The sequence below is a fragment of the Cyanistes caeruleus genome, chromosome 7, assembly GCF_971803275.1.
Source record: "Cyanistes caeruleus chromosome 7, bCyaCae1.hap1.1, whole genome shotgun sequence".
In the NCBI taxonomy this organism is placed as follows: Eukaryota; Metazoa; Chordata; class Aves; order Passeriformes; family Paridae; genus Cyanistes; species Cyanistes caeruleus.
In genome coordinates this window covers 8336005-8353893 of record NC_141707.1, presented here as the reverse complement: position 1 = coordinate 8353893, position 17889 = coordinate 8336005, and the positions used below count along the sequence as shown (strand labels likewise).

General features: G+C 43.3%; 1 protein-coding gene and 1 long non-coding RNA gene across 41 annotated transcripts in view; both read left to right on the top strand.

Moving 5' to 3' along the window:
* The window catches only part of MAP2 (microtubule associated protein 2), a 221696-nt gene that overhangs the window by 156937 nt on the left and 46870 nt on the right, over positions 1 to 17889 (top strand). For 25 of the 40 annotated variants that reach the window (XM_086896042.1, XM_086896060.1, XM_086896069.1 and 22 more), the window contains 2 exons: positions 12925 to 13038; positions 15533 to 15610. In XM_086896042.1, coding sequence (XP_086752168.1) covers positions 12925 to 13038; positions 15533 to 15610 — 192 coding nt within the window. The remainder of the gene's footprint in view (positions 1 to 12924; positions 13039 to 15532; positions 15611 to 17889) is intronic. The other 15 variants (XM_086896041.1, XM_086896073.1, XM_086896071.1 and 12 more) reach the window with 3 other exon arrangements.
* Positions 731 to 6708, top strand: LOC147652168 (uncharacterized). Its single transcript, XR_015288831.1, has 3 exons — positions 731 to 991; positions 1112 to 4117; positions 6509 to 6708. It is a non-coding gene; the product is annotated as an uncharacterized LOC147652168 (long non-coding RNA).

Genomic DNA, 17889 nt, shown 5'->3' with positions numbered 1-17889 from the left:
AACAACAAGGCTGGGATATGGAAGAAGCATCTTTCATAACATGTTTGAGCCACACCATAGTTTACACTGTATGCCATGAGCTCTGCTTGTCAAAGTTGCCTTTTGGAAACATCTGCAGCCCTTTTTGGGTGACTGCTGTAGCCAGGAGAGTTACTGCTGCTGAAAATATCAAATATCAAATGTATTCTGGCAGTTTCATTTTTGCCTTGTCTCTGCTTTTTATGTTTGCCTCTGCCCTCCCTCCCCACCATTCATGTTTAAGTACCTGTTCTAATGAGGGCTGTAAATGCAGACTTCCCTGTTTCTGTTGGTCAGATCTCAACCATCCAGCATTAGCTGAGTGACTGGTGGGGCAGTTGTGCCCAGAAGACACATTCCAATTTGTGGCCTGTTCTGCTGGAGTCCTTTTCAGCTTATAAAGTGTGTGGTAAGAGGCAGCTTGTGCATTTATGAATTACATAAAGTAGACAGGACTTGTAAAAGCCAGGAGAAGAAGCACAAGGGTGGAGAGAGGTCAGGTCAGTCAGGAGGTCTGTGCAGAGCCATGGACAGGTGGCCCAGCACCGTGCAGGATTGTGTGCCACCTCCCCACGGGATTCTGCCCTCTGGGTTGGTCTCAGCTCTCCCCCTTGAGAGGAGTAGAGATGGGGCACTTCAATGGCTCATTCCTGTTGTGTTTAAAGAGTCTGTCATGGTCTCCATCACCATGATGGCATCATAAAGGACATTCAGAAACACTGGGCAACACTTGGCACCAAGCAGCACCAGAGAAATGGTATTGCTGGGGACTCTGCCAGCACACAATCTTTCATTCCAGTTCTGATCTGAGGGCAGAAAGCTTTGGAAGAAGGTTCATTACTAAACAACAGAGCCTTGTTTTGCAGGCACACAGCTACTCTTGTTTCAGGCAGAGCTGAAATGGCATCTTCTTCTCCAAAGTCACCTTGAAAGGGAAGCAGCAGGTTCTTAGGTGACATTATGGGATGTGCTGGTGAGCACTGCTGGCCCCATTTCCAGGTCCCTTGCCCTGTGTCATGAAGGCAGGCATTAACCCGCTCAGCCCCACGCTTCACAAAGCCTTTCCTCCCATTTCTCCACTGTGCAAGCTCAGGTGTTAGGTTGCTGCACTTTTCCAGCCCAGGCTAAGGAAAGCCCAGGACAAGGTGTCCAGGACATCAGCCCTTCCTCACCCACTAGGCACAGCTTTAACTCTTGATGGAGAGGAGGTAGGTACCATCACATCTCTCACAAAAATGAGAGTCACACAAAAGTCTGCTGCTCCTGGCAAGGAGTACCAGGCTTGCTGATTCCCTTTTTCCCCCGTTGCCATGTCAACATGGCCCTGCTCAAAGTGAGATCTCTTTTTAAGCTCCGCTGAGAGAGAAAGTATGTAGCCTAGGAGATTATTTAGCATTCAGGAGTGCACAGGCTCCCTGTGACGTCTGTGAGCCACAGTCAGGCTGGCTGACAAAGGAAAGGAAGATTTAGTTTTTTTCCTCTTTTCCTCTAGCATTTGCTTCTCAAGGTTAAGGGAGATAAGGAAGAGGCTGCAAGCACTTTGTGATTGGGACCTCACTCTGTGGTCCTCACTGAGGCACCACTTTCATGGAAATTAAAAGAAAATATTACTTTGGGATATATTTTCTGTACAAAGTACAAGAGATATATATATATGCAAATTCCTTGATTTGACTAACCACAGTGAGCCACTCTGTATTAAAATTGGAAAGCAAAGGCAATCTGGGTTTTAATTTGAGTGAGAAACTCAAAGGAAAAGGAAGAGGGAAGCAAGGGACAACTCCCTGTCTTTGTCTTTTATGCTGTTTTAATCTGTGAGGTTACAGCATAGAGAAGAAACCATCTCTCCTTTTGCTGTATTCATAACCTGGATAAGGACAGCAAAACTTAGTGTGTAGTAGTGTTTTGGTTAGGGTTTTTTGTTCTGTGGAGTTGCTACTGGTAGATTAACTGCTCACTTTAAAAACAGTCCTTTTAATGATAATACAGATTTGCTTGCCTTTGACAGCTAAAGAGGTGGAAATCAGCACAAAACAGCTGGCATTATCTGTCAGATGAGCACTGATGATCCAGTGCATGTCCCTACCAATGGCTGATCTGGAAACTCAAAGACAAGACTCAAAGTGAGATGTCTGTGTGATGGTATTTACGCTGTCATTTGTTCTTTGGGAGATTCTGAGCAAAACATTTACATTTTTCTCTGCTGTTTCCCAGACTGACTGCAGAGCACAGTCAGCGGTGCTTGGAAAACCTCTTCTGAAGTGATGATTTAGAAATGCAGTTTTGGTTGTTTCCTGGGGTTTTGTTAGTATTGGGGCATTCCTCATGACATGCAAAAAGTGCAGGAAACTCAAGGCGCTCCAGCTGTGTACATTAGATATTGGGAATGAGCCCTTCTCCTGTGTGTGGAAAATAAATGTTCAAAACTTTAGCATGCGGTATCTGGAAAATAACTGAGAGATATCATTAGCTGCAGGGCAGGAAAACCTCCTAGATGCTTTCCAGAGAGTCATTTCACTCAGGACTGAGTGAAATAGATTGAATAGTTCATGGAAATCGGTTTCACTGGGAGGCGCTGTGTATTTTGGGAGAGGAAAATAAACCCCAGGTATAAACTTCCCTTTCTGTTTCTTTTTTCTTTCCTTGAGGCTAATTCATAATGATGCATGATCAATTTGGTAGAGCTTCCAGCAACCCATATAGCCTATGGCAGTTAGGATAAAACTGATTTACATTCTGGTTCTCTGTCTGTGCATCTGGCCAGACGGATACTTCTGCTCCTCTTTATGAACGCATCAGCTGCCCCTGCTGTGTAGATGTGGCACTCTAGCTGATGCACTGAAACTGTTTTCATCCTCAGCCTCGCACCACATATGAGAAGAGGGAATAGGATTCAGTGGTGACTCTTGCTTTTTCACCCCAAATTCAGAGGATGTGCCCCATGTAGGGTAACGCAGCCCACACAGGTGGTTGGTGAGCTGAAACTAATCCCTAGCTGTTTCTGTGCATGAGTTGCTTTCTCTTTCCTTTTCCCATCATCCCTTCTCTGTATTTAAGAATATGTCATCCTTCTCAACAATTCCTCTGTCAACTCCTCCTTCTCTTTCTCCTTTCTCACTTATGTTGTCTCTATCTTTTTTTAATCTTGCCCTTCATATGTGCTTCCAGCTTTATCCCACCCATCCAGTGTAGCTCCTCTGTGACCTGGAATTTCCACAACTGCTGCTCATTTTCGGTGCACTTAGGGGCTCAGCCTCTGGCTGCAGCTCTCTTGGAGGCTGCAGTGCCCCCAGCCCTGGTCTCAGCTCTCCCCTCAGCACCTGGATGTCTCCAGCACAATGGCTTGCAGGTATCTAGGTGCCCAGAGAACACAGCTTTGGCAGAAGTGGAAGAGGTAGTTTAGAAGGTCACTGAGCCATAGAATGATTTGGGTGGGAAGGGACCTTAAACCTCATCTCATTCCAGTGATGTGCCATGGGCAGGGACACCTGCCACTATCCCAGGTTGCTCCAAGCCCAACCTGACCTTGGACTGTTCCAGGGCTGGGGCAGCCACAGCATCTCTGTGCCAGTGCTGACAGGCACTGAAGATTCACTGAGGGCTTTGTTTGATGTGCATCTCACATTTTCCTTCTTCAAGAGCAGCTGCACATTTCTCTTTCCTAAACACATTGCACACAGAGAGGTGTGAGCCAGGAGTCTCCAAGAGTGGGCAGGCAGTGGACAGGAGCAGGCTGTGAGAACATTCAGGGGTGAGTCCTGGTCAGAGGCAAAGGCTTCCTTCAGCTGGGACGGTGCCAGAAATGATGGGGAGAGATGGGAGAAGTGTTGGCCTTGGCTGAGAGCTGCTCTGAAAGTCCATCCACAGCACAGCTCCTGTGGGACTGGGTTAATCTGTACATGACACAGGCCACTTTCAGTCTGCCTGTCTGTGGAGACACTTGTACATGCTCCTTTGGAAGGATGCAGCACCATTCCTCCAAACACTTCTGCCTTGGTACAGGTGCAAGCAGGACTGGGAAGCAGTGCTTGGAAGTGATCAGCCATGCAGCTGCTGCTGCAGTGCAGAGCTGCACTGGAGCAACAGTGTGAGCACTGAGGTGAGCAGGGCATGGCATTGCTGCGTTTTATGTGTTAAATATCCCCTGATAGGTTAAACCAGCATTCTGTTACCATTGACAGATTGATCTTCAGTCCTTCTGACCAGGCATGACTAAATCCCACACAATAAGTGCACAGGTTAATTTTAAACTTAAATCCAGCAAAGTTTCTATAGCATACTGTGAATCCTTTTAAAAAAATATAAAAGAAAGCACTGTGAAAAGTGTTTAAAATCATCCCAAAAGGAGCTAAAAATGAACCTTAAGGGATGCATCACCGTCTTCTGTAGGTGGCTGATGCTTCATTGACTTTTGTAGAGGTTCTTAAAAGTCAGTTTGTTTAAAATGTTAGCTTGTGCTGAAGTCCAAAACTAATATTGATTTAAGAGTGAGTTACCCATTATGTGTATTTACTCACATTTGAAGGATTAAATATCTGTTTCTTTGTTTTGAAGCCAAAGTGGTTTCTTTTGTGTGAGTCCTAGGGAATTAATACTTTAGGGGAAAGATAGATATAGCTGCTTTGTATGGGCAAGTGTTGTTTTGAGCTGATACCAAGTCCCAGGAAAGGCAGTGGGACATCACTGCATTGCCCTGGCTGAGGGTTTGGTTTTGTCAGCTTCAATATTGCATGTTAGCTCTAAACTGTATTGCCCATGCATCAGACAAAACAGAACTGATAGCTTTTCCCACCTGTGATTTGTCTGGGAAATGCTGACAGTAAATATTTTGTTCCAGGCAGTAGAATTAAGAAGGTGGACTCAGGGGATGCACAGGAAACAAGTACTGCAGTAACGAGGGCTCATTTTTAAAGTGTTGCATTATTATACTAACATTGGTATGACTCCTTTTTAACAGCCTTACGTATTTCAGGGGGGCTGAGGAGGGGACTGGTCCCTTGGTGTTTCGTTCTACAGCTGCTTGACAGCATGGCAGAGACCTCTGCCTAATACATGTGCTAGGGAGCTGGAGGAGGATGCTTTCAGAATGGCTCCTGGCTCCTAGCATGAGTCACTTCAGATTTTGCACTGTGTGCCTTGGAGATTTGGATTATGTGTCCAGCTCTCTCACGGAAGAAAGTGATCAGGAAAATTCAGTCAGAGCAGGGGAACTGAGACACACACACAGAACATGTGGAGGCAATCCAAGCACAGGCAGCCTGAGTTTCCCTGCTGCTTCCTTGAGTGCTGCAGAGCAGCTGAGGGTGCCCAGGAAAGCCACCCTCCAACCCTGTGTTTGTACCAGACCACAGCCACCCTCCAGGACTCCAGCTGTGCACCAGATTTGCTCTGATATAGAGCAGACAGCACAAGAATCATACAGTCACTAAGGATGGAAAATACCTCCAAGATCATCGAGTTCAAAAGTGTTGAGGTGGTGGATAGTGGTAGTTTAGATTTACAATCTAGAGTTTAAGGACAGCATAGGCTGTTGAATGCCCTGAAACACGGAGGCGTAACACATTTGCAGTGGGGCTCACCAGGGTACGAAGCTGCTGTGCTGTATCTCCCCTGTTCCTGCTCTTCTCACACAGTGACTGCAATCCATCTTTCCCCAATGGTAATCCAATGCATTAAACTATCAAAGCTCGCTCTTTCCCAAAAACCAGACCTTTTCTGACCTGTTCCATTGGTTAGCTGGTGAATCCTGGTAATTAAATTAATCTGTTACTATCTTCATGGATGCTGCAGTACATTAAAGTCAATGAGTTTACTAGGAAAATGATACTTGTTAGTTGTGTTGTGGCTGCATTTAATTTAAAAGCCGATGTTCCTATTATTTGCCTTCATACCTCCTGCCAATTATTGTTATTATTGCCAACATCCAGATCAAGGACCTACTTACAGCAAAATATTTACACTCACAAAAAGCTGTTTCAAAGCCAATATTTGAATTCTGTAAAGCTATGTTGGGGCTTTTTTCTTCAATCTCAAGCACTAATCTGTTGGCACTTTTTGGGGTTTATATAACTTATTCATAATACTTTGATTGTTGCTGTGCATTTATCTTTTAGTCTGCATGCAAAAAGGCAGTATTTAGAGCTGTCGTGATCCCAGAGATCAGGTCCAAGATGTACCTTTGGTTTTTCCACCCCAAATGTCATTGGGTGATACCTGTGTGATACCTGTGTCTTTTTTTCCCCCCACAACATTTCAGTACTCTTGACTGAAACAAGTCATCCACCAGCTTCCAGGAGAGCTGTGCATGACATCAGGACCTGTCCTTAGGGGACTGGCTAATGCCTCTAAACAAATCGAATAGCTATTTGGTTTATAGCCTGGCTGCACTCAGAACTGCAGTTCCCTGGGGAAAAAAGATCCATAGGTCCTGTTTTGCTTTTCAGACCGTCTAAGATAGCAAATAACCATTTTGTATCTTTTCTTTCTGCAGGAATATGCGGGGTGTTTTGCCTCACAAGGCAGTGCAGGTTGCTTTGTGCTTTTGTTGTTGACTCGATTCCACTGTGCCAAGAATTGGTGCTGGTTACCTTGGAAACAGCTCTGAATCCCACTGAGGATTTTGACAGGCACATCTTGACTGAAATTGCTTTGTTTTCATAATTCTGCAAGTATACATGTAGCTAATCCTTTCGCTGTGCTCTGCCTGTGTTCTTTCCCTAAAATGTAGCAAAATTAATGAAACATATTATTTTATCCTTTCCATCTCATTACAGCTTTCTTTAATCCCTTCTTTTGCCTCAGTGCTCCAGGGACATTAATTACTCTTTTAACTCAGCACACTGTTTTTTCTTGGTAGGTGTTTGATGGGTGACCCTATGAATGTGTGTGAAGTTTTGACACAATTTGCAGTCTCCTCCTTTCTGTCCCTCCTTCCTATCATCCCTGTTCTTTGGTTTTCTCCTGGAGCATTTCTTGTGCCATGCAGTTCGAGCATGTTAAACTTTGTTTATTCCTTAAACAAGTTATGCTTTACAGAGACCAGGTGGCATCTTCTGTGGCCACAGGAAACTCAAGGTCTTGCTGCCACCCTGTAGTGGCATGGGGGGTAGAGCTGTTGCCAGAAAGAGGAAGGGGTGATGCTGCTCTAGTCTGGGAAGACTGTCCTGATGAAATTGTGGAGATGTGATATGCGTTTTCATATTAGGAAGTGCTGTCCTTGTTGTTGTGAAATGGGTTCCCAAGGTGGGAAGGACAAACAGATAAGTGGGCTGAGTGATCTTGCTGGATGGCAGTAATGAAACACAGGTGACTGCAGGCAGGAAAGGAGGAGAGCTGAGGAGACAAACTCTGATCTGACTGGAGCAGCTCTGGCCAGAGAAGTCAGTGACACTGTTGCATGAGGTGATGAGCAGGCGAGCTGAACCAGTTCCCAGTGTGCCAGCAGGATCCTTGCATTAGTGCCAGTCACTAATCCCTGTGAGGCAGGGAGAGGCAGTGTCTCCCATCCAAACCAGTCCTCAGAATAATCAGACAGCATTGCACAGACTGATAGGGGAGAGAAGATAAAAGGCTCTGCTGGATGAGGGCTGTCAGGAACAAACAGCTGAGCAGTTTCACCTGAGAAGCAGTGTTTGTTCATAGCAAACTCAGCTGCTTCATGAGTTGAGTCTGAGGTTGTGGTAGGTTGGAAGAGGAAGACGAAAAAGTGCTAGAGACTGAAGGACAACCATTAAAAGAACAGTCATTGCACATCACTGTGGAGATGATTCACAGATCTGATTTTTGTTCTTGCCTTTATAGTTGCAGATTTAAAAAAAAAACCCTATTTTTTTAAACTATTTTGTGGAAATGTTTATGTCAAGACCTGGAATCTCAGACACTTATTTTAAAAGACTCTTGCCACCATCTGTATATCTGTCTCTGGGGCTGGTAAACATACTGTCTATTATAAAAGTTAATGGAATGGAAAGCTGTCATGGGAAATAAAAGTATTGTAGGTAACATGCCAGTGGAGACATCTGCAGTCCATTGACAAATGCAGCAGTATCAATAAGGAATGAAGGAGAGCTTTAATATTACATCTTGGCCTTGCACATGCTCTGATCTCAGATACTGGATTGTGCTGTAGCCAGTCATGTAACCTCATTTAGCAGCCCCTTGTCTGAGTCTCTGTCTGGGAAGGGGGTCTCAGGTGTCAGGAGGGAGTGTCTGAGTGATGCCTGCTTCGGTGCAATTCCCAGTGCTGGCGTGGCTGTGGTAGGGTTTGGGCAGCTCTTGCGCCCTTGGGTGTACTTGTGAGGAGGGCAGCAGCCTTTGGAGGCAGCAGGCCTTCTAAACACAGCCAAGAGGGAAAGCTGTGGCTCCCCACCAGCAGCTGGTTCAGCATCCCCTGTGCATCTTAATACTCTTGAAAGGGTTTGTGTCCCCGAGTCATCTCTGGGACACGGAGATTTTAGATCCCCTGATTAGGTAAACTGGGATTTGGAGAAGAATTGGGCTGACTTCCAAAACCAGGAGCACAGAGTGCTTAATTCATTTTGGTTTAAATTAGTGTAGTCCTCCAGACAGGGCTCTGTCCCCTCAGCAGGGCAGAGTCCTCTGTTCCTGCCCCAGAACAGCCACAGCCCTGGCAGCAGCTGGGCACAGCTGGCCTGGCAGCACTGTTGGAGTGTGCTCTCAAGTGACCTTTGAGAGGTCTACCATCCTGCTATGTCAGCCCCTGGCCTCTCACCTCAGCTTGCTCCCTCTCAGGGCTTTGTGGAGTTCACACTGAGGGATTTCACTGTGTTTTCTCTCTGTTATGGACATCCCATTCAAGGATTGCCTATACTTTAGGGTACTGTATTCCCTGAAATCAAGCTGTGAAGCTCCTGTGTCCTGTATCATGAACAGCTGACATCTTGGTAAAAAGAAGCAGCATTTTACTCTCTACAAAATGCAAAGAAAAAGCATGTTGCTGTTCTTTGTTCTGCTGGAGTCTAACATAAAGTCCTTACTGCTTTCAAGAAATAAATCTAGTTGTTGTAACTTGTATGTTAGTGCTGTTTCTTTGCCATGAAGTAGAGTCAGAGAGAGTCTGCCTGTTTAAAGAGAGGGAAAATAAATGTCTACAAGCAAAACCATGTCTAATGAATGCATAGCTCAGCTTCCACAGCATCCAAGCTGCCTAATTTTCCTTTTTTTCCCTGTTTTTATTTTTTTTTTTTGTTGTTTGATTCGGTTTTTTGTTTGTTCTTTATCATTAGGCTCCCTTGAACTTTAACTGAACCATAAGAAAACTATGAAGAGTCTCAATAGCAGCCCTGTGAGGATTTGACTTAGGAACTGGATCTTCTATTTATAGTGTCCATTAGTACAGAAAAGTCTGTCCTTTTGCAGCAGTCATGTATGGCAAAAGCACTGCTCTTCTGATGAACTGCCCATGACTCCTGTGTCACCCAAAATATCCATCACCAGAGTGTTCAGAAATAAGCCTTTCTTGATTAAAGAACACTGCCAAACAAAACAAACTGAACAAAACCCGCAAGCCCAGAGGCCATTTGTATTTTTATTTACTTATTTTACGTAGCCTGAAATAGAAATTTCTATTTATCAGGAGACAACCTTTCACCCTCTGACATAGCTCTCTATGGAGCATTATCTTTGTCCCAAGCAAATTAAATCAGGAAGAGAGCTGAGAGGGTGAGAACTGTCTTCCAGGCTTGTAGAGCCCATTTGTACCAGAGAACCAGGCTGGATGGGAACAAGTTTAAAATCTATTAGAAAGGAGGCAGTTTTTAATGATTTGTCTCAGCCCTGCTTGGAGGAGGGTTGCAGCAGCTTGGCTGATGGAAAGCAGTTGACCAAGGGGATTTCCTTTGGATATGCTCCAGGGTACTGAATCTGATATACATATTAGAATTTGCATATTCTATATCAGAAATTAATTGGTGCCTTTCATTAAAATTTTCATGTGAACATAAGCCTCAAAAATGGATTCTTTTAACAGTCTTCCTCCCTGAGTCTTGATTTGTTCATCTGAGCTGATAGAATAGCCTTGATGATGTTGCTTTTGTCCATGGTGCTGTGATTAGTAGCTTGGGGGAGATTTTGACAGGAGGGCCACGTGCCACATCCTTCAGGTGCGAAGTGGTGGCAGGAATTGGTGCGGGGTCTGTTGTAGCCGTGGCACTCAGTGAAGCTCTGCATGTCCTCCGTGCTCCCCAGAGCTGTCAGGGTGATCTGAAAGAGCAGAATCCCAACAGGGATATAGCAGGTATGAAAGGAAGCTTTCTGGAAGAGCAGTTTGTCTCCAAGCCATGGAAGGTGCTGTGGGGAGGGCCCCGTGTGTCTGGAGGAGGAGGAGGATGGCGCAAACCGCACGATTGTTCTCCCAGGTTTTCCCAGCCTGTGCTTTGCAGGCTGCGTGTGCCTCACAACACAGGGAGCCTGTAAGGGTTCCAGATTTGTGTCCAGTCCCCTGGTCTGCAGCAGCAGCACCCTTGAGAGTCTGGGAGCGTCTGGGAATGAGAGGAAGGAACCAAGGGGTGCCAAGAAACACCCCCAGCATCCAGCAGGTGTGGAAGCAGCCCAAAATGAGGTGCAAAGCCCCAAAACTATGTGCAGCCCTGTGAAAGGCATCTGAGAAGATTGCTGGGCTTTAAATCAATATCCCTGTTCTTTTATCTATAGGACTGGCCACATGTGTGACTTGATTGATGGTGCTCAATTTGATCTACTTAACCACAAAGGGGAGTTTCATCTTATACTAGGGATGTGTTGTTGAATAGCAGAACAGAACTAGAGCTGCTATTCATAGTCTCCTCCTACAGGCACCTATATCATACATAGCTTCATCTCAAAAACCAGTTTTTGTTTCCTCCAATGTGGAAGGCTGCCAGAACTTCTCACCCCTGACAGTAGGAAAGCAGCATCTTTAGATTTCTAATCTGAATTTATCCTCAGGTTTATATTTTTGTGTTTCAAATGGGTTTTTTTCAAATTCATGTTTTACAAATCAGCTTTTTTTCATTGCTTGATAGTTGTTCTGGTGTATTCATCCATCTACTTTTGCTGTTGGCAGCAGCCAATGGAGCTGTTGCAGTCACTGCCCTCCAGGTGACCAGCCAGGAGTGCAGTGAATTGTAAGGTATAAACACCAATAATTAGGAATGTTCTTTGCCAGTGGGTGGGGATTTTTAATATCTCATTCAATAGTTTGTGTAAAAGAAAGATTAACTTAGTACTTTGGTTTTAGACAAACATGGCTGTGGTAATTCACATCTGTGTTTTTTTGGGAAAAACAATTGGCTTTTCTAAAGGACAAATGAAGAGGAATAGCTTAACATTAAAAATACAAGGGAAATCTGTAAGAGTAACTGTGAAAATAATCATTATTAATCTAATGGGCAGTCCCTTGTCAGTGTGGTTGCTGTCAAGTTACATGTAGGGCATTGATTTAAACATACTTGCCCTTCCCAGCCAGTTCTTGCCTGAAGGATGCCAGTAATGGGTGAGCAGAGCTTTTATTCCTGCCCTCAGGATGGTGATTAATGGGGGCTCTGGCAGGAGTGGTGTATATTGACATCAGGCATTACAAAACTCTGTCTGCACACAAGGGCTGGAGAAGCAGTGAAGTTTCGCCCTGCTCCCAGGTGTGCCCAGCTGTGCTGCTGGTGGGTTGTGACTGTGCAGCTTGTGGCCTTCCCTAGGGGTCAGCTCCATCTGTAATGGAAACAGTTCTCAGACAGCACTTGGATGTAGCTGGAGAGGGAAGGGCTTTATTTCCACTGAGTTTGGCTGAGAGAGAGAAATATATTGATTATGACTAAGGGAGAACAGATTCATATATACAGATAAGAACCACAAACCCTTTCCCCTCTGAATTCTATTGGGCCAGCCCTTAAGATCTTGATTTGTTACATCAAAGGTACCTGAACTTCCAGAGGGGAGGAAACTTCTCTGTTTCTCATCACTTCCACATGCATCCACATTTCACTGCACCTTTGAGTGGGTCTGGAGTCAAGCTGAGACAGTTTCTCAGATTGGAAGAATTTACTCCTTGAGTGCTCCTACTACTTTCTTCTCACCAGAGGAGGCAGTTCCTCAGCCCTTCTCAAGTGTGTTACACCTTGTGGGCAGTGGGGAAGAGCAAAGTGTGGGTTCTGTGGCACCCAGCTCTGTCAAGCATGCAGTGCCTGAGTCAGATCCACACGTAGAGAATGTCAGGGGGCAGCAGCAAGGAGCCCATTCCACCAAAAAAATGTTATCCTCTGCAATCCCTCTGCATGATACTCAGCCCTAAATAAAGCTTTGTGTGTGTGGCAGTCCTAAAAGGGATGAGGAAGATGAAGTATTGATTTTAATCATGCAGGAATGTTATTTGGACCTTCAAGTCCTTCATCAGCATAGATGGTTGTCTGGGAAGTGCCTTTAATGCATACTGTGTGCTGCTGAGGAGGAACTAGCATCCAAAGGGCATTTTGGAATGCAGCTAACTTCATATATTAAATGTCAAGCAATTACATTACTCAGCTGCTCATTCTACCCCTGTTTAGAAAACAATACCTACATACAGAAATTTTTCTAGACATTGAATAGATGATCGTCTTAAAATATTGCACTTGCTGCACGTTGTCCCTAAGAGGAAGAACATTTAATAATGATGCTTTGTGCATCTTGCTTCGAGCAAGCTCCTGATTTTTATAAATACTTGGCATTTTCCACTGAAACCGTTGGAATATCTGGTCCTTCTCTTTTATTTTTAATTATTTCCTTCTATTTCAGGAAAAAGAATTACCTTTTAAAAATGGATTAAGTCACCCTTTGGGTTTTTTTTTCTTGTTTAAGCTAATCTTTCTGATTTTAAAACACCATTCTGATTAGCATGCTTTTCTTTCTTTTTTCCTGACTTTGCTACTGCCACAGAAGAAGTGTCTGCGAGGATAGTACAAGTAGTAACAGCTGAAGCTGTAGCGGTCCTGAAAGGTGAACAGGAAAAAGAAGCCCAGCACAAAGATCAGCCTGGATCACTACCTTTAGGTAAAATGAGACAAAAGAATGCTCCAGGTATCCTTGTGTCTGCAAATGTCTGTATATATACTTAAAAATGCAGTTCCAGCTGGGTGTTCACATTGGTTATGGTTGTGGGTGAACCACAGCCACCACTGGGTAAATGCTGGAACCACAGGATTATGGCAGGATCTTTTTATTCTTGGTTCTTCATGATCCTGTGACTGTCTCACTCCCTGTTTGCTCTAACAGCAGCTCTCCACCTTGTTTCTGACTCCTGAGTGGCTCAGCCATGAGTGTGTTTGGTGGCAGGGTTTTGTCATCATCGTGGCACTGTTTGTGTTCAGCCATGTACAGCAATGAAGAATTAATGTCTGAAGAGGCAAATGTAGAATGACATATGGAAACAAAGTGAGGCTTTGCTGTTTGGGTGGTAGCTGCTCAGATAGATGGAGGGGAAGCACCTCCACAGGAAGCAGAAAGGAATGGGGCACACCAGGTTGAGAGCAGCAGGCAGAGTGAGGAGAGGTTGTGGAAGAAGGAGTCACGTGGTAAAAGCAAATGTCAGCAGTCTGTATTGGAAAGGGTAACAATGCCACTGGTCCATGGTCTCCATCCTCTGTTGCCTCCTTTGTGAAATATCCTTGAAATATGTCTATCTATCTATCTATCTATCTATCTATCTATCTATCTATCTATCTATCTATCTATCTATCTATCTATCCATCTATCTATCTATCTATCTATCTATCTATCTATCTATCCATCTATCTATCTATCTATCTATCTATCTATCTATCTATCTATCCATCTATCTATCTATCTATCTATCTATCTATCTATCTATCTATCCATCTATCTATCTATCTATCTATCTATCTATCTATCTATCTATCTATCCATCTATCTATCTATCTATCTATCTATCTATCTATCTATCTATCTATCTATCTATCTATCCATCTATAAAATAAGGTAGGTATACAGCCATTTGTACCTAAAGTGCTTGCTCCTTGCCAGAACACTTCTGCAGTAGCTCAAAACATGTACACCAAGGGCCAGAGAAAAGACATACTCCATCTTGAGGTAAGGAAGTCTTCCTAGCCTGTCTTAGGGTAGATTCTGCTGAGTGCATCTTCATTGTGATCAAATCAAAACAGTGCCCTGCGGTGTTTTCCCCACAGGCAACCTGCCTGCTTTGGTGCAGTGCTTGGCCCTTGCCTGGGAATGAATTAAATTCAGTGAGTAATGTAGAATATTTGGTGAAAATTTTGTTCCCACGGTTTTTGGCTTCAATGAACTAACTTAGAACTGCAGCAGGGAGATGGTGTTGCTTGGTAATTCCCTTCTTTGCAGAGCCTCAGTTTTAAATGGAAGACCCCAATTTCCCAAATCACTCAGGCCAGGGAGAAGCAAACTGGATATTCAGTTCCATCTAGTCAGATAAGTAATTTAAAAGACATTGTGAGAAGTATGTCTTCAGTTAATGACTGTTGGTGTTACAGGTGCATAGTAATGAGTTTATAAATACTCTGTCCCTGGGCAGCACATCTTAAGGACAAGTCTTTTCCAAACCACACTGAAATCAATAGGAAGAAGCCTGGAAAATTCTGCTGGGGCTTTGAAAGTGGCCTGTCTGTGCTTGGAAAGAAGCCCTGAATAGTAAACTGAGATCTGCCTATTGAAAGGTGCTGTTGATAAGAGAGATCTGTTAAAACAGACTTGTTTGGATTTTTTCTTTTTTTCTTTTTAAAATACTGGTTAAGCCCCAGGAGTGGAAAAAAAAATTCTCAAAGTGGTTGGTATGAGATCAAATGCAGAGGTTATGCTGAGTTCATTTAAGAAGATTGTTTAGGATTTCATCATACTTCAATTAAAGTAATTGAAAAAAAAATCATTTGTTTTCAGCATCTTGTCTCATGACTGGGAATGAATATAAATCCCAATCCAAGTACATCTAAGTTTCCACTGTGCCTTGCTCAGCTGAATCACTGTTATGTCACAGCTGATATAAGTTCCCTGTGCTGATATCTTTTGCATTTAGACAAGCAATATTTGCATGTGTTCTGCAATTAACCTTGAACTCAGCAGAAGAAAAAAAAAGTGTGCAGAATGGAGTTTTTTCACGTACTCGAGGTGGATTAAAGAGATTGGATGCCAGTTTCTGATAGTTGGTGTGAATTTATAATACCTCTGTGCTTTTTTGTTGTTGCTTTGGATGACTGAGTGCTTTTTGAGAGGCAATACTGATTTAAATGAGTATCTCATATTTCATTTTTTTATCATTCTCTATAACCAGAATTTTATAAATAATTCATACCATTAGAAAACAAATCAACAACAGAAGAATAAATCCTTTTATTATCATTTCAGAAGTCCACATATTCTGCAAGGGTCTGTCTAGAAATCTGACAGGCATCAGTTAATTCCTCAGCTGAGCAAAACAGGCTGACTGCAGCTTATATCATATGTTGGTCTTCCTGGAATTAATGACTGTATCTCATTTTCACTGTTTGATTTCTAGCAGTTGAAGAATCAGCCAACCTGCCTCCTTCCCCACCTCCATCACCAGCTTCTGAGCAGACTGGAGTTCTGGAGGAAGGTAAGGGTCCCCTGGACATTGCAGTGCAGAGCTGTCAGCAGAGGGACGAGACATGAGTCTAAAGGATGGGGGAATCAGAAAATGGAGAGACTTTCTGCAGTGGAGATATTTTTCATGTCAAAAGAGAAGGCATTCTCAGCAATAACTCCCCATCTGCAAACCAACTGCAGTGCATGGATGAGGCAGACACATGCACAGAGGAGGGATATGCTAAGTACATCCATGCTAAAGAAAAGGAGATATAGAGTTGCTCACTTTTTTGTCTGTTGTATGCAATAAGAGCCAAGGTGTCTGCTGTCCCAGTGTGGTCACCAAACCTACAATTAAGTATAGGTCATCTTTTGTTTCTTGAGATGTGTTTGGCTGCGTTTTTTAAATTACCATTGCCTTTTGGTTTGGAATCTTAAATGCATGAAAGCAAGGAGATTCAGAGCTGGATCACTTGTTTGGCCCTTGACCTGTAATTCATGCTCCAGTGCCTGCATGTATTGAAGTTCTGTACACAAAGTGCAGCAGTCACATTCCAGTCTTGCAAAGCAAATTTCTGTTCTGCACAAGTGTTCAGTTTCAGTAGCCCGTGATCACTGTATTTTCCTCCTGCTGAAACCTCCTCCAGCAAAGAACTGAAGTGTTGGTTTAATGTTAAACATGGGCCTAAATCCCAGTGCAGCTGCTGCAGTGTAGGTGTGTGTGAGAGTGCTTTGCTCAATAGAAGACTGCTGCTGCATCAAGGCCAGCACTATAGGGAGACAGCAGTGTGTTAAAATTGAGCTGTATCATGGGGAAGGAAGGATTTGGGTTCAGAATCTCCAGGGGATTGTCAGTTGAACTCCGCCATCTCAGTCACATTTTTATGTGTCCACTCACTTCCTTCTTGGATTTTCTTTCAGCATTTTCTTTTTCTTTTTGTTACATAAGTGCATGAAGATAATTTCCTATCATCTGCTGAACAAACTTTGTTGGTATTTTAGCAGAGAGCCTCTATGAATTTTGCAAGTGGATGGTTGCTATTTCACATGCTAGCATGGTCTGACTCAGTTGATGAGGACGCTACAATTAGGCATGTTCCATCGTGCAGTCATTTTTGACACAATGAAATTACAGGCTGTGTTAGCAACAACATTTGTCAGTCTGCTCTACTGGAAGGGCCTAGTTGGTGTGGTTAGTAACAGTTAGTAACATAAAGAACTTGAATAATTGATTGCTTTTGTTTTTAAAGAAACATCTGCTTGTTGTGTGTTTAAAAAATAATACAGCAGTTCCTGGACTCATGACAGAGAGGTAATGGCAGTCAAAACTATTACCTGAGAAAAGAATTGTTAAGGCATTAGCAAAGATTTTTATAATTGTTACCAGGGCTTTATCATATGCTTTAGTATGTAATTCACTTGGCTAGTCCTGTGTAAGCTTTTTTGATTTTTCATATTGTTGTAAAGGGCTTGAACTTCTGCTTCAGGCCAATGTCAAGGTTCTTCTGTTAGGTTCAGGTTTAGGTTTGGCTTTGTGTGCTGTTTGTATCAGCTGTATATTTGCATGTATTTTAGGATTTTATAAAGTACTTCTAATTAACTATTAATTGCCACCAGGTTTAGATTGGCCCCATAGCAAATGGAAAGCATTTTGCTGGTTGCACTAACACAGGAAGGTGGCAAAACACTCTGCAGCTTGAGGTTATTATCTAGGGCCAGACTGCAGTTTCCAGCTGTGCAAATGACTCAGCAAGTCACTTAACATTGTTGGTTTTCTCTTTCCTTGCATGCAGGATTGAATTAATATAATAACACTTAACCTGCAGAGGTGGTTACAAGGACTGAAAGCACTGTATTAGGGAGATGTTTCGATGATTTACACAATGTCATGGTTTTTAATAGCTTTCAAATAGTTTTCTTTAACATTAGTCAAAAGAGACTTTTCCACAACATAGAAGATTTTGATTCAGTTTTAAGAGCACATGGCCAGTTTGCAAGGGAAGAAGGGAGAGAAGTGATGTCCTGAGTCTGTAATGAAGTGTGCTGGAAGCTTCTTGCTTGTGTCTGGCTCTCAAACAGGAACTCACAGTAGAGTTGTTTGAAGCAACAGAAAGAACTTGGAAATAATTTCGCTGGAAATTTATTATGTTGCTTTTTACCAAAATACAGTGTTGTCAGTTCAGTGCAGTAAAAATGGTAGCAAAAATCTTGTTCTCTGCTCTGTATTAGAAGATACAGTCCTTACTTTCTGTGGGTAAGTTCAGTTTTTCCTGACCTGAGTGATCCAGACCTATTTAGGCAAAGTTCCCA